The 15,685-nt window shown below is 44.9% G+C and overlaps 1 protein-coding gene across 6 annotated transcripts in view; it reads right to left on the bottom strand.

The window, feature by feature from the left end:
- The window catches only part of APLP2 (amyloid beta precursor like protein 2), a 44,158-nt gene extending 39,881 nt beyond the window's left edge, over positions 1-4,277 (bottom strand). For all 6 annotated transcript variants that reach the window (XM_080631669.1, XM_080631670.1, XM_080631671.1 and 3 more), the window contains exon 1: positions 4,151-4,277. In XM_080631669.1, coding sequence (XP_080487795.1) covers positions 4,151-4,231 — 81 coding nt within the window. In that variant the 5' untranslated portion in view covers positions 4,232-4,277. The remainder of the gene's footprint in view (positions 1-4,150) is intronic.
- Between the last annotated feature and the right edge of the window lie 11,408 nt (positions 4,278-15,685).

Genomic DNA, 15,685 nt, shown 5'->3' with positions numbered 1-15,685 from the left:
CAGAGAAGAAAAACAAGCACACCATTTGGTCAGGACACAGTAAAGAGAAACCTGCCCATTTACTTCACTCACATCCTCCTTCTTGCTGCTTTATAACTTAGTAGTAAGCATACAATAAATATATGCATCTATAGAGTTCCTTTGGCAACGTTGAGCAATGTTGTCAATCTGTTTCCTCTCTCCACACCCCTTTGTGCAGCAAAAAAGCTCAAGAATGGCAATACTGGAATGCAAATAACAAAATTAATATAGTCAAAGTGCCCTAAAGCCTCCATTTAAGATAAACAGGAAGGTAAAAGCTGTGGTAGGATAAATCATTTGCCTGCAAAGAGCTATGGGCCAGTAGAAAAAGCAGATAGTTGCAGACAGAATCAGCTAGGCTGGAAAAGACCTTCAAGATCATCGAGTGCAACTGCTCCCCCAAGGTAGTGCACTTCTCTTCTATTTTCAACTGAAGACCAAGGTTATGGTTTAAGTACACTTGTAGAAGCAGATGCTACAGTCAGAATAACTTCTATTAAGGTCCAAATGTCCCCAAGGAGACACACAAGGAGTAAAAAACAGGTATAATTTTTACAAGCATCACCTAAGGAGAAACTTAAATGGTGTACAGAGCCCTGACACTGCATTAATCCTTCCTTGCACTGTAAGGTGCTGAAGGAGTAGCTGTATATGATGATAACAAAGCTCACATCCAGCTAAAGCCACCTACACAATAGGTTTGAATAGCTCTCAGGAGACGCAGCGAACACATTAACAACAAAACCCACCAGTATAGATATTAATGCTCAAAAACCATTTGAGAGAGAGACCATAAATATTTCACATGTGAAACAAGAGGAGCTGAAGGCCTTCTCCAACAAGCAGGGCTTACCTTGCCATGGCATTCCACAACACAGCAGAAATTCCAGAGCCTCTGCAATAGCAGCTGTCCATCTGATGGGCTTCATCCCCTCGCACATAGCTCTGCTGCAGAGATGCTTTTGTCGAGGCATCCCTTTCATGGCAAATTCTATTTCCTACCAGTTACTGGGAAGTGTGAGGGAAACCAAAGGCCACAGGCTCCAGGCTGGAATTTTCCTGAGCTGTTTCTCCTCGGGACTTCAACAGAGGAGTGGAAATTTCCCCTAGGTGGAGTTCTTTGTTCAATGCAGCAGGCAATTACAAGTCCCCAAGGGCTGCAGAAATGGCACAAGGCTCGTTTTCGTCGGTGTGAATTGAAGCACACAGAAAGGATAACACAAAACACATCCTTCTGCTGCAAAACATGCTGTTGGGGGGGGGTGTCTCACCCCAAATCCTGGTGATTTGGAACATGCAGGTAAGCATCTGAGATAGTTTTGGAAAAAGCCACTGGAAACAAACCTGATTAAAGAGAAGCAGTATCGAGTCTGCATCGCCTCTGATCTGATTATACTGAAAGGTCAAGTGATAAAGAAGAAACTTTGCATCTTTAAAGGCCTTGAGGGCACCGCACAAGTAATTTATCATTGGGATACACATCCAATTAGAACGGATTTCTCCTCTTTTCCCAGTTGGCATCAATGTCGCTGTGGCAGCAGGCACCGAATCCAGCACAACCCCAAGACACACACTGCTCAAATACAACACCAATAGCCGTGCATCAGTGATTTCTCCAAGCTCTTCTATTCGGATTCATTCAGAAAAGGCACTGTTAAAGGTTATATGCCATCAACCACAATGACCTGACTGTCCCCAGCCACCAGCCCTTGGGAACGCCCTGGACAAAGGTTCGGGTACCAGTAATTCAAATGAAAAGACACATCTGCCACTCCCAGATGTGCGTTTTTGATGGCAAAGAAAGGAAGAAACCCAAATTGTAGTCCCTAAAAGGATTACTGGGTGTTCTAGGGACAGGGACTGGTGGCTGAGATCATCAAGGAAAGCAAATCCATCTAAACGGGACCGTGCCAATCCAACTGAAGTAATCACTGCAGCCATTGCTACGGGTTTTCCTTAACTCCATCCTCAAACATCACCTTTATTACTGAAAATAACAAATAAGCAATCTCCTGTCTATTTGTCAACCCTGTTACCTGACAGCATCCAATAAGTATCACAGCATAAACCCCCAAACCAGTAACCATTCTGCTCCCTAAGCTCCACATCCATGAGGAAACCTGGCAGCAACGGAGCCTGGAGAGCTGCAGTCCCCCACAGACATGGCAGCGGGAGAGGATGCAGCAAAAGAAGGAATTCCAGTGACATTTTGTGTCAGCAGATGCCGTCGTGTCTTGAGAGGATGCACACCGCGCTGCGGGAGGGGCAGCGAGGACAGGTTATGCACTAACAGTGCCCCAGCACCAGCCTGCAAACCCAACCCTAATACAGCCATCCCCCTGCCCTGATGAGGAATGATGCTGGAAGGGTTTCATTGTCATCAGCATCCCCCTTCTCATGGGTTGCCGGGCGCTCCTGGGGTGCTGAGGGCTCCTTTAGCCAATCCCTCTGCCCATCCTGTGACTGGCAAATCCCAGGATCTGCTTTGTCGGATGGACACCGGGCTTCGGGGTGAAATTACAGCTCTGTCTGTTTCCCAAGCTGGCATTCTGTAGTCCGTAGCAGCAGCTTCCCAAAGGGATGTGCACAGGGCCCGAATTAGCCTCGGATATGACACAGGAAGTGACCTGCAGCTGGAGGAGTTCCCAAACAAGTGCAGAGAGCTCAGATTTAACGTGGCCACCCAAAGGCAGCTAGGACAGTCCCCTTTCCACCAAGGCAAAGCCAAGCAACCAGATCTGACACCCTCAGCACAGCCCCAACGAGCGTGAGGTTATCCTTGTCCCAGTGACAATTACCATCACATTCCATTGATTTATGGAAATGGAACAGCAGGAATGGTACAAGGGAGGTGGAACACTGTTCTCCATAGCTGCTGAGAAGTCATTGACTGGTATCACACAACACATACGCAAAACTATTACAGAACCCCACTCATGGCCACTCATTCCCTACCCCCAGGTCCAGATTTGAGAGGTAGATGCTCTGCTTAACCAAACTTCCTTGATTTTACTGCAAGCCATCAAGTCAAGCCATGCACAACAGCCACAAGCCCGTTCTTTATCCATCTAATAACCCAGAACCCACACAAGGCAGCTGTATCTCCAACCAACATCCACGCACTGATTACTAAACTCTATTGATGTGCCACCTCTGAAGCCCAGCACATCCTTTGCTCTTTGTTTTGCTGTTTCACTTGAAAAGGCAGGTTATGGTGTGAAGTCCTTCAGTCAAGGGGTTTTCATCTCCATTTCGTTGTTGAGATCGAGAAATTACACAAAGTTTTGGGGTTTAGGGGTAAAGTCGGGATTTCCCACCCTCCAACTGCATTCATACAGAGACAAATGTAATACATATTCATGTATTGGTGTAGATGTATGTGTATGGGGCACAGTTAGAATATCCCACCTTCCAAATACTTACATGTGGAGATATAAATGTAGTATGTCCATGGATATACACAGGTATAGATGTGCGTGTATACATATGCATATTGTGATATCTAAGCCATTTTCATCTTAATCGCAAACCCTTAACCCTTGGCTGAAGCATCCCCTCCGAAAACCAAGGAAACGGTTCAAACCCGAGGATTTATTCAGGATTTACCAAGCGGATGCAATCAAACGGATCCGTTTAACCGAGGCTTTTCTCTCCCAAACTGCCCTCTAATACTCTCCTAAGCTTCTAGACCAATCCGAAGCTCACCGCTCCTGCACCGTGCCAAGAATGCAGAGGTCACTTCCCAACGCAAGCCCCAATCCCCGAGCATCCCAGCGGAACGAGGAACCCGAGGCCTGCGGTATCCGGCTGGAAGCACTCTGCCTGAAGACACGGACCCACCACCGCCTACCCCTACGAGAAGGCAGAAGCTGGTCCAGCTCCAGCTCCCTCTACCTTCAGCACACCTCTCGCCTTCCTCCTGCCCACCGCAGCCCGGTAACGCACCGCCCGGCGCTAATCCACCGCCGAAGGGGTCGGAACACCCCGGTAAGATGGCGAGAAAGTCCCACCGCGGCCTCTCCTCCGCCGCCAGCCAACGCCCGGCGCCCAGGCAGCCTCCCCGGGGACCCCGCTCCCTCAGCGGGCAGCGGCACCGCGCCCCGCACAGAACCCCTCGGTCCATACACACCTCGATGTACCCAGCGAGCGTGGCCGCGGGGCCGGCGAGCCCCAAGAGGAGCAGGAGCGGGAAGCGCACCGCGGATCCCATCGCCTCCGCCCGCCACCGCCGCCGCCCAAGCGCTACTGCGGCCTCGGCGACCCCTCGGCGGGAGCCGCCTCGCGAGGCCCCGCCCTCCCCGCAGCCTCGCCCAATCGCGGGGAGGGAGAGGGGTGATGTCACGCAACCCCCTTCGCTTCAGCCAATAGCAGCGCCGCAGCTAGCCCGGGAGGGTGAGGACTTCTGGGGGGCAGGAGCCACGCCCCCTTTCTCGTTACCAGCCAATAGGAGGCGGTGCGGGGCCCGTTGCCCCGCCCACAGGGGGTGAGTTTCTCCCCGCCCGAGAATGGCTGCCAGTGTTGAGGGGAGAGCGTGAGAAGGAGGATCCCGGCGGGCATTCCACCCTCTTTTAGTGTTAGATATAGACTATAAACATGGACCAGCCACCAACTCCTTACATACGGGAGTATAAGGGGGCACGGGGCCTATAGACTATAAACCCTCCCTCCTTCTCCCTCCCCACTGCAAAGAGTGGGGTGTAGTAATAAAAGGAAAATAAGGCAATTTCCTCATCTTTTCTGTTTTAACAATGAGTTTCCCCCCCTCTAAAATAAAGCTATCTCTACATCTAGGCCCAGGTTTCTTGACCCACAAGCTCCAAGCCCTGCTTGGTGTGCAATGAAAACCAATACTATTGTGCTTGGTAAGTTTTTATTCCTTTTTCTCCTTAAAACACAGCTGTTGGATAATAATCACCAGTTGCTTCATCCTGTCACCAACACAGAGGGCAAATAACCATTGGGTGCTACAAAGGCAGCACAACACACCCCCCAAACCTGTGTAAATGCAGCAAAGCTCTTTGTACATGTTAATTAAATGGACACGTACTCTATGATACAGCATCATACCCATCATAATCATCACCTTCTCCTCTTCTGCCTCTGGTTCCTTCCCACGCAGATGCTCTGCCACAGCCAATAGCACTATTTAAGGACACATTTCAGGCTTTAAACCCAATTGTGCCAAATTTGCACCAACACTGCTTTCATTTCACCCTATTTTACTTTCACCACATGACTTTGATAGCAAGAAGTTAAATAATCAAGCCCTTCCGGAGCAAAGGGCTACCAAGCTCCTGATAGAGTCGCCCTTCCATACTCTTATTAGTGCCTTCTTTGGCTTGAGCCACATACTTGAGTCACTTGTATGGAAATACATAAGTTGCTTACATGGGATGGAAAATAGACCAAACTCAGAGTTAAAGACTTCCATTCTCAACTTCTATATTCTTCATATGGCTCTTAGAAGCACTATTGTCTTAAATGGGTGAAGGGAATATTGCTGAAGTGCTGCAGGTGGGGGTAAATCTCTATACTAGATCAATAAGCAGCCCTGTTGTAATTAAAACAGCTGACTGGACCACTACTCACTTATTATAGTCTTTTCTACAGTATTTCAAACCCCTTAAATCTCTTTTACTGCAGTCCTCTGACATATATTCCCTCTGGCATATGTAATTCCCTTCTTATCTTGGCCAGATTCAGCTGGAAAACGGAGTTTTGGCAAATGATACATTCTAGTGCAAATCCTTGATTGTGCAATATAAATGCACATGTAAATAACAAGACATTGAGTGAAGCTTTTCACTTTTCCTAAAGGGATGTGCTTTCCTTTCTCCCCAGGTCAAAATGTACAAGCTCTTTAGACAGCTTTGGATAAGGGCTTTCATTCAAGGTTGAATTTATATAGCATTTTAAGTGCTATATAAATTAATATACTTTTAATACTTACTATTTATGTAGTGCTTGGTGTTCATGTTCACAATCCCTGTTAGCTAATGCATTCTGAGGATGGCAAAAAGAGCTGCAGGAAAGAAAAAGGCTTTTTAATTGGGGTTATGTGAAGACTTGATTTTGGGAGCAGAACAGAAAGCAAGGCCATGATTGCAAGAGGTGCTCGGTAACCTGCAGCTCAAGTCACCAGTGTCTTGAGTACAGAGGCTTGAAAAGGATGAGGGTCCTCATGACAATGTGAATTTCCACAGCCACATGGATATAGCACTTTATGATAGGACACTGGCTTTTAACATGAAAACAAGTGGCATTCCCCAATGCAGGCGTGACATATCAAACAGATACCCGATTCACCTGGAGTATGTTTAATGAGACAGCTTCATTACGACAGTGTTATCCTCATTGTTCTGAAAAGCCATTTCCATCTGGCAGCTTTTGGGGAAGTCACAGATCAGCACAACCTCACCTTCAGTAAGTCTGCTTCTAGTACTACACTGCAGACACACCAGCATGCAAGTCCTGCAACGAGGCTACAACACAGTATACTCTTGACCATCAGTGCTCGGCTCACTGTGTAAAAAACAAGTGACAAATCACTATTTGAAGAATAGCAGATTCCCCTTCATACACAGATCAATCACAGGAGCTTGTTCTTTCCTTAATGCTCATATGCAACTCAATTCATGACTGCTCAGAAGCAGGTAGGAAGGGAAACTGAGATCATCTCCAGCAAAATGCAAATGTGACCCAAGCAGGTGAGAAAATCCCACACTTGCAGCATGGAAAGGCTTTGGAGGTGGTGGCTTTCAGATGAGCGCTAGTCAACATAGGAACAGCAGGTTACACTGCTGCAGGGATGCTGACACTCACAGCGGTCATGGGTAATTCAACATGTAGATATACTCCAGGTAAGAATCCACAAGGCAGTTATCTGTTGCCTCTGACAACAGCACCAGTTGGAATGAATGCGGCAATGCTGCAGCATTCCCTAGAACGCCTTTCCTCTTGGAAGCTGCCACCTACTAAACAGGGTTAACATTTACTTCCAAGAATGCCATTTTCTATGCTTGGTTCCAGGGCTTTTAGGGCCCTTTTCCCAGTACATCTGTGCTAACAAAGCACTGAGAATGTCATGCTCACCTTTGACTGCTACTGTTTATTCTGCAAAGAGTTTCAAGTGAACATCTCTGCCCATTATCACTTGCAAGACCACAACTGTGTAAATGCAAAGAGCATATTTATGACTGCAAAAACATGCCCTCTAAGGGCAATGTTAAACTCCTGATAAAAAGGGCAAACAGACATTGCGAAGGAATGTGCTTGGTACCATTAAGTCACTGGGAGCCGCAACATTAGTGCTGAGATCCTGTCAGTACCTGCAGAATGAGTTCAGAGAAGAGAGCAAGGCTTTGAATAGCCTCACCATTCTATTAAAACTCCACAAATTAAAGCATAAAATTGATCTAGCCTGGAAGAACTAATGTGGTGCAGCTCTTTTAATTGAAAAGCTTGATTCAAGTTGTAAAGGGCAGATAGTATCGTTCCTACTAGCTCCACGTGCCAGGTATGGACAAGTTAGAGGTTGCAGAGGAAGAGCTGAGTCAGCCTTGGGTTTAGGAGGTAGAGTGCAGACAGAAATGGCCACAGCATGTGGTGGGCTTCTGTGAAGGGAACTCTTTCCAGCACAGTTCAGCACTACGAAGAACACTGAACTTGAATGAATGATGTTCAGTTAGCTACCACAACTCATTTTCCTATGGGAAATAATACTCCAAACCCCATAAACATCTGTATTTGGCTGCAAGATTTCCTGATGGAAGTCTAGGGTTTCTGCTGGTTTGCAGCTCAGTCTTCCATCTGTAGGGCAACACACTGCAGAGAAGGTGTAGGAAGTCCAGCAGCACTGAGATGAAGGAAACCACTGAAGAAGCTGGGTTTAAGGTACAAGGCATACACAGAGGAAAAAGATGTTCCATAGCAAGAGGGTAACACAATGTGCAGAGACCTTCCAGGCCTTGAAAGATAACACAAGGCAGGCAGGAGTTTAAATAAAGGGGATTCCTGTGGAAGTACAGTGAAGGATGGGATGGAGAAGAAAACAGATGCCTTGCAAGTGGAGACAGTAAAAACAGGGCTGAAAGGAGTAATTGTAGGAAACCAGCACAGCAATCTGTGAGAAGGAGTGACACAGTAAATAAGGGTGGACAGTAAGCCTGTTTCTCCTCAAAGACATCTTTAAAAAGGCTTGGCAGAGAAGGGAAGAGTCTTCCCTTTATCATATCAATGAATCCTTATGTCTTCATGGCCATTTTATTACTGCTCCTGTTCAGTGCCTTTAATCTGCCTTCCATGCAGGTGTCCTGAGATATTTTTTGGGGGTGTGGGGGGAAGATGAACATAGCAGTTTGTGCTATGTTCATCTCAAACAGCACAATCCTTGCATACAGCATGTAACAGACCATTAAGGAAACATTAATGGTCGCTCTCCCATAACTGCAAACTTCAAAACAACCCCTTCTTTTAGGACCAGAAGTATCACTGCTTTGCTGAACGACATCAGCACAGAAGAGGTGTCAACGCATTGGAAAATGACAGATACATCAACTGAGGATGCTTAAGGTGAGCACAACAAGGATGTGGCTGCTAAAGCAAGCTGCTGCTCCTTCAGAACTCTGCATACAAATCTCAGCAGGCAGATAACATGCTAAGTCTACCACCTCCTCTGCTCTCTAGATGGAGGGCAAAACCAACAGTAACAGTGAGTTGAACTGAACAGTTTCTTCTTTTGAAGATGAAGACTACCCAAGGCAAAAGCAGCATCTCAAAGACACAAGCAAGCCTTTGCTGGGATAGATTTGCACATCTGTAGGAGTCACTATCCAGGAAATAACCTCTGATACGTAGTTCAATGAAGTACTCATATTTAGGAGCCCAAATGCAAAACTATGAGACACTAAGCACGTTTTTTAGCTATGGATCAGTTTTCTGAATATATAAACTGGGTATTTATGATGCTCATTTTCTCTCTTCAGATGGATCCATGGCTTTGGACACTGACAGGATCTCGAGGCCTGAAGAATCACACCTGAATCTTCTTCCAAGAGCTGTAGCAAACACCCTGATGCATGGAACTTGAAGGCAAGAATCTAGAGGTCTACAAATAAGGGCCTTAGAGAGAAAAGAAGCTGCACTGCAGGAAAGATGTAGTAAACTCACCTTCTTACAATGTAATATCTTCCCACAATGGGCTGGAGGCATCCTGTCATCTTCATCCTTTCTAGTCCACTGTGATGGCAGAAGTGTCATTTAGTCTCTGTAGATGGCAGGATCCATCACCTGGATATCAAGGCAATCAAACCATGAGCCATAAGAGAGCTTAAAGAAAAACACAATTAAAAACAATCCACCAACAACTGAGCATATTTTGCACAAGTATTGGCTTATTACGACACAGATTTCTCCTGTTGTCCTTGGATAACCTTCCTCTCCTCTCCCCTCATCTGCTTGCCCGTCTCACTCCGACAGTCTCATTTCAACAGTGTGAAAGGTTGTTCACTTTATAAAAGTCTTTCACAAGAGATGAAAATTCAACTATGTTCTAATTAGCTGCCGTTCCACATAAGTCACTGTTATTGCAGCTTTTAGATTAGACCTAAATTTGTCCCACAAATGTGTGTCAAATATTACAGTGGAATGATAAATGGTATCACACATAATGGAAGGATTAAGCAGTGATGCAGGAGAGTCACTGGAGAGGAACAGTTTAAGCTTCTTTCTACTCCTAAGTTTTGTCCTGGATGGTAAAAGATCCTGAAATTGAAAATAAAAATGGCTTGTGTGACTGGCAAGCAAGAAGAGATCGGATTCACAACCGAATTCTTCATTCAGTATTCACTGGTGGATTAAAAGCCAAATCATCCTAACATACAGCAGTGAACAACGTTGAATCTCAAAACCTCAGGACTCACAGTGCTGAATAAACGTAGAATCATTTCCAGCAGCTTTGAAGATAAGTGCAATTCAACAACAGAAAACCTACCCCTCCCTTCCAATCAGTCTGATTCAGTGCCTGCTGCATCAGGCAGCATGGAATAACCTGTGCTGACAAGCTCCTTGATGGCACACCAAAGTTACCCTTTCTTCCCCCCATCACTTGTTTGTGCTGTTACTCAGCCTGCAAGCAACAGGGTGTGTTAGGAAGTAACTCCCAACACAAGAACAGACAACAAGGAGTTTTACAGTGTCTAGGAGATATCTCATACATCATTAGTACTCAGAACTGTTCTTTCCCATCAGTGGCACAGTAGTCTTAAGTGCTGGTGCATTTAACAGCAAAATAACTACACCAAAACTCCCTTCCTTACTCCTTGATATCCTTGTATAACATTTCCTGTTACAATCATCATTAGAAGGTGGCTCCCAACCACCCAATCATTCTTTTTATGTCAACACAGGAATATTTGCTTTAGCTTAGCAGAATACACACCCTGAAGCAAGGGAGTTGGTGCCTCAGGGACCTGCAGCGTTGCCCTCCAGTGCCTGTCACCACATCACACTTCGGAAGGAGCTGAAGGCACTTGTGCTGATGAATAGTCTCATCTTTGATATTTACAGGGAAAAATCAGTGGGATTTAGGCATTCCCACAGGAATTCACATTTTTAGACCTTGCTCTAAAACTTTAAATGCCCTAAATACAGATGGTGCTCTCTAGTACTATTCATGTATGAATTTATTCAAGAGAGAGGCTTCACATTCTGCACTGGCTTTATTATAAGCTTTGCAACAGTTGTTTGGAGGGCCATAAGAAAGAGAAGTAGCAGGAGTTTCAGAGCTTTGAAGCTTCTAAGGCAGCAAGAAGTTAGAATACAGGTTCTCTTAGCAATAAGATAGAAATTATGTACTTGAAGTCTGTTCCAGTTGAATAAAGACACCCAGCAAGATGCAGTTGAAAGGAACTGGGTCATCTGGGTAGAAGATGAATCCCAGTGTCTCCAAGGGAGGGAATCGACCACATACAGTTTCAACCCCATGGCCTGAGGGGAGAACAACCTCCTCAATCCAGCCCCTGAATCACATTTACTCAGAGGACAAGTCAGCCCTGAGTGGTGTTTGTTTTAACTCCGGTAACTTCCCAATTGGCTTTTCCCATGTCTTGCAAAGGGATAAATGAGAAGTTGCTCCTTCATTTATGACTTAGCTTTTTACTGTAATTTTCCCCTCCCACACAGGAAAAGTGGGTATCCTGTGTTTTGCCATCCCAGTTTGCCAAAGCTTGAAGGTCCCTTTTTATCCCCCCAAAGTCACACAATAATGAAGACACCAGTTCACAGGAGACCTTCCCACCAATACCAGCATATTCTGCATTTCATGATGCAGATTACAAGGCTTTTTCTAAGTCTGGATTTTCCTACCTTGTCTTAGAGTTGACCCCCTAAGGTCTCCACTGAGATGGAGCTGATTGGCTAAGTTATATAAAAGGAGTCTTAAGTAGAGCACTCTACTGAGGTTTGAGTTTTTCCCTTTAAAATGCAAATGCCTGGTAGTTAATTCCCTTTTGGGATTTCAGAGCTGCATTTAAAATGGGAAATGATGATACAAAAATACACTTCAGAAAGCATTGCAGGATGAGTAATGAACCATTCGCCCTGTGAATATAGATTTTGCTGGTCAGGGAAACATCTTCATTCAGCTGTATTTCAGTAGCTTTCTCAAAACTGCTTTTGATTAAGTTTCTCCTCAACATATTACCTGGTGCAGTCTCCAGGAGGGCAAAACTTCACCATGCTTCCTATTTAACATCCCATTTATCAGCACAATATATCAATATTCTATCAAGTATTATAAATACCTCCCTCTTTTCTGTTAAAGAGCCTAATGGTACCTTTTCCATGCTACCTGAAACTACAGCTGGATGACAGACCTGTTTGCCAGCTCCTTTGCTGACTGAAAGGCTAAAAAGCTATCCAAGGAAGTGTCACCTTGACAAAGATCTTCAATCAGTTTTCACTTCCCAATTTCAAAAGGAGCGTCCTCCATCTCACTTTCTTTTCCATGATTCCCAGTTTACTCCTAAGGGGAAGAAATAATAAGTGTTTTATAAGGATAATTATATCCTTAGATCAAACGGTGCTTAAACACCTACATGTGCACATAGACACACCACTACAGCCTTCCACAGACACGGGGGATGCAAAGTGCTCTAACCTGCATTTAAAACTGAGTGTTCCACTCTTTGCATGACCAGGCCTCAAGTAACTCAACTGGATTCCTTGTATTTGTTCTGTCTTCTGGAAGATATACCTTTATATAAGCCTTCAAAAGGATTCACTTCTATGCACACTGGCACAAACACATAGTCCATTTTGAATAAGCCTTATAGGAGGAAAGGATGGAGCTGTGCCATTGTGATACCAAGCCCACAGAACACATGCCTAAAAGGGAGCTGCAAAGCCTCTAGCCATTGTTTGGAAGGTCTAACCCTGTGATCTAGTTGAAGAACTACAAATTACTCTTATTTGGATGCACTTGCCTAGGTGCAAAGCACGAGCTATGGCCAGGGAGAACATGCGATGGTGTGGAATAGAGCAGACCCCAAGCCTGGTCCCCCTGCCTAATGCTACCTGCCAATCCATCACTGACATCCTTGGTGTGATCCACAATTAAGCACCATCTCAAACCCTGAAAAGCAGCAAATTACACAAGTCTTACATCAAGTTTTGCCTCTGTCTGTATGAGAAAATTGACTATGTCAAACACTCAAACTTTCCCTTTCTGCCCTTCTTTTGTTTCCATGTTTTTCTGCAAATTATCCCAGTTCCCCAGGCTCTGTGCTCCCTTTTTTTGTTAGAGACCAACTTCAATCAAACCCCAGATCTCAAAGTCCCCAAACAACCAACAAAGGCCGCATTTGAGCATGTTAAATTTGAGAAGTCACAATAAGGGCTGTGGTAGGATACTGTGAGATCACTCACAGAGGACTATTACTTCATTGTGAATGAAAACAGCATCTGGCACAGGGCAGGAAATCATTTACCAAGAAGTACAGCAATGAAAAAATCAGATTCAAATGAGTTTATGGCTACACAAGCTCTTACTTTCATGTCATGGAAGGTTCTTGCATTGTTCAAAACATGTCTTTAAAGTAGGGGAAGGAAAAACACCACAAAGGTTGAGAGTTTTTTCCTCCTTCCATTCCAAAGCTTGCCAGTAGCTTTCCAACAATGGCATGATTCACTATTATTCCACAGGGAGAGGAGCTTGCATTCTGTACAGCAGAGGGCTCTTACATTTTACTGTGGATTTATGTTATCAAGCCACATTCAGTCTTTAACCAGGTTTCCTTTAATAGCTGACAAGGAGATAAGCCCCCAGCAGGTGCTGCAGGAATACTGACTTGTCTTTTAGTCTTAATCACACCTTTAATGGGCTTTTGCTGTGTGGCACTTGCCCTTTATTAAATTCAATCCTATTTTGTTAAGCATTGTTTCTACAACCACTGTAAGAGAAAGCAAATGGGTCCAAATAAAACTAGATAAAGGATAAACTTGGGAAGGAAAGCATGAGAACAGGCATCACCAGCAGGTTTCCTTCGTATTCTGCAGGGAATTAGTGAAGAGAGGGCAGGGCATGGGAGCCAGGCTCTGGAATTCATTACAAAGAGGTAACACTCATTTAACAGCCATCCTTTTGCATCTGGGGAGGGCCACACAGGTGTGAAGTGGCTCTTTCAACTTGTTAGGGTATTCTTGGATGATGCAGAGCTTGCCAGGGACATGAATTCAGCTGGATCAGATTGATCTGAGGAGCATTTGAAGCATATTCCTGTCCTTTGCCTGCCTAAAGACCTCAGCAACTGCAATAACAACTTAAGACAATCTCACCACAGTAACAAAGAGACCTCTCAGTGTAAAAGTCAGCTATTGCTTGGATGAGCCTGCAGCTGGCAAGTCTCCCAGTGAAAATGACTCCAAATTTTCTGTAAGGAACATCCTTAGTCCTTTATTATTCAGGCACATTCACTAACCAGCAAATCCAGAGCAGTCTGGAAACCAGAGGGCAAATTCTGGGATCCTTTGATCAGACTTATAAGCCAGATCCTACCTGAGCTCCCACTGGAGTCCATTAGCTTTAAGGACAGCCTTCCAGAGCAAATGGATTTGAGAGCACTGAGAAATCTCCTTTCTACTGACAGCAAAGCTCTTGATACAGATCTCCAGAAGGATTCCTGCAAGATAGAGGCAGAGCAAATGCACTGTGATGCAGGACACAGGAGCACGCCCACCTGGAACAGCACCAAAACACATTGGGAACTGCAGCCCCATGCTCAGGCAAGCAAACCCTGAATTTTTCCACTCTATGCAGGCTGAGGTTACAGGAGTTCAAAGCCTGTAATAACAGAGAAATGCCAAGTCCTGTCATAGCTGTGGGGGAAAGAATACTCTCACCTTACTGTGTAAATCCACTGCTTTGAAGAAAACACCTCTGTTTTGGGTCATACTGGCCCAGCACCTGGGCACACCTTGAATACATCACACTGGGTGCACCTGAAAAACATCACATGGGCTTTAACAACAAGGATTAAGCCTACAAGCAACAAAAATGGGGTGGGAGTGAGTGTGTGTGTGAATGTTAATAATTGGCTCCAAATAATAGTGTTATGTTCTGTTCACAAAAGGATTTGGGTGAGGCAGCTTGATAGCTTATTTCTCTGTAGCCTGCAGTCTGTATCCCTCCTCCAGTGTCATTTGAAAGACAGCAGAGGATCTGCCAGAATTCCCAGCTTTGGGCAACTCTGTGTTTTTCCTCTGAGCAACAAATCCTCATGTTTTCCCTGTCTGTCTGGCAGCAGCAGTTTCCCATTTGTAGCCATCTGTACCAGGGCAAAGGCTACAGCTTCAGTCTTAATGCCTGTCTAAGGTGATAGCATTTCTTTTTGGTCAGCTTTAGAGATAAGGCAGCACTGAACTCACTGACAAGCCTTGACACTTACCATACATTCACTTCATTTGGTACCTACTGTTCCCTTAAGATGCTTGTTTTGCAAAGCCTTCAGCTATCTGCCTGTAGGTGGGTGGAATATACTTACCATTCAAGCTCAGTTCCACTGCAAAACATTCCCTCTTTTAAACTAATCACTCACCACAGTAAATATTTCTCCTGTGCTGCAGCAAACATCCTCTTCAAGGACCCAGCCAAGTGCAAAGAGCTGCTCTGCAAAAACATTTGGGATGCAATTTAGAATGACATCTAAATCAATACAGCCCCACACTGCTGCTGGTGGCTGCTTGCATAGGGCTTGCTGCAGGGTGAGGTACTCTGAAAGGCTACAGAAGTATTCACAGCAACCCAAGAGCACCTTTATTGGAAATAAGCTGTTTCTACTTAACTATAAAATTTCAGAAGCATATAGGGAAGGTTCTGTGGGATTTTGGCTGTCAAGCATTTGATTTTATAACTGCTGTGATAGAAAAAACAGAATAAGCTCAAAAACACAGGCAGAAAAGACTCAGAGCTCAGAAAAGCAACACACAGAGCCTTCTTCAAAATTATAAGCCAATTTCTCTTGAACTAAGTCTGTAACCTTTCAACAAACACTGAAAATTATACATTTAAGACAAAACTACTTTACGTCAAAACATAACCCCTATAGCCACAAAGCCTTACCTACAACATCCAAGTAACACCCTATCAGGGCCTGGAGGCACTTATAAA

Source organism: Psittacula echo (genome assembly GCF_963264785.1).
Source record: "Psittacula echo genome assembly, chromosome: 18".
In the NCBI taxonomy this organism is placed as follows: domain Eukaryota; kingdom Metazoa; phylum Chordata; class Aves; order Psittaciformes; family Psittacidae; genus Psittacula; species Psittacula echo.
This window is presented reverse-complemented; position numbering and strand designations above follow the sequence as displayed.